General features: G+C 53.2%; 1 protein-coding gene across 1 annotated transcript in view; it reads left to right on the plus strand.

Moving 5' to 3' along the window:
* The first annotated feature begins 336 nt into the window (after positions 1-336).
* The window catches only part of LOC119588179 (Down syndrome cell adhesion molecule homolog), a 6,886-nt gene continuing 6,437 nt past the window's right edge, over positions 337-785 (plus strand). The window contains exons 1-2 of the mRNA XM_037936882.1: positions 337-367; positions 454-609. Coding sequence (XP_037792810.1) covers positions 337-367; positions 454-609 — 187 coding nt within the window. The remainder of the gene's footprint in view (positions 368-453; positions 610-785) is intronic.

A 785-nucleotide genomic window follows, 5' to 3' on the forward strand; every position in this document is an offset into this window, starting at 1 on the left:
CTTGGCTTTTTTCATTCTTCTCGCTCGGCACTTTCTGAAACAGAAGTTGATAACAGAACGAGCGGCCTTGATGAGCTCCTATCTCCGCCCACAGTACCCTCTTCTCCCCCCGTGGGCGTGGAGTGCAGCGGGGGTGCCGGAGGGACATCGCTGTACGTGAGGTGGGCGCCGCCGCCGCCCGCCTTCCACAACGGCCTGCTGCAGGGCTACCGCCTCACCCTCACGCGCCTAGATGACTCGACAGGTAAGATGCAGCACCTTCTACCGCATCCTTTGTCACCTCAAGGTCTATTGCTCCCTGTGCCAAGTGCCTAATGCGTCTGTTAGAAGATAATCATGCTAAGCATGATTACCTTCAGATCTCTAGGTTCCCACCTAGCCTCCATTCCCTTGCTCTCCCTCTCCTCCGATTTACATCCTTCTTTGCTTACATAAATTCTCTACCGACTACAGAGAAGGTGGAAGAGCTCATCCGAATGACGAGTGGGCGCGAGGAGAGCGTGGGCGGTCTGCGGGCGTGGTCAAATTACACGGTGACGGTGGCGGCCGTGACAAGGGCGGGCGCGGGCGTGTCCTCGCCTGACCTTATCTGCACCACGAGGGAGGATGGTCAGTGACCTTTAACCTACTCGATGGTTCCCTGAACTGCACTTGAATTCGATTGCCTTTTCAAATTAATATGTAAAATTAAAATTAATTTAATCCGATTGCAAAGTGTATTGAAAGTGGAGTATTACAGAGTGCCAAGTGTGGCAACGAGACTCTCATGCTTGCAGAGTTGAGGA

The sequence above is a fragment of the Penaeus monodon genome, chromosome 23 (genome assembly GCF_015228065.2).
Source record: "Penaeus monodon isolate SGIC_2016 chromosome 23, NSTDA_Pmon_1, whole genome shotgun sequence".
Taxonomy (NCBI): Eukaryota; Metazoa; Arthropoda; class Malacostraca; order Decapoda; family Penaeidae; genus Penaeus; species Penaeus monodon.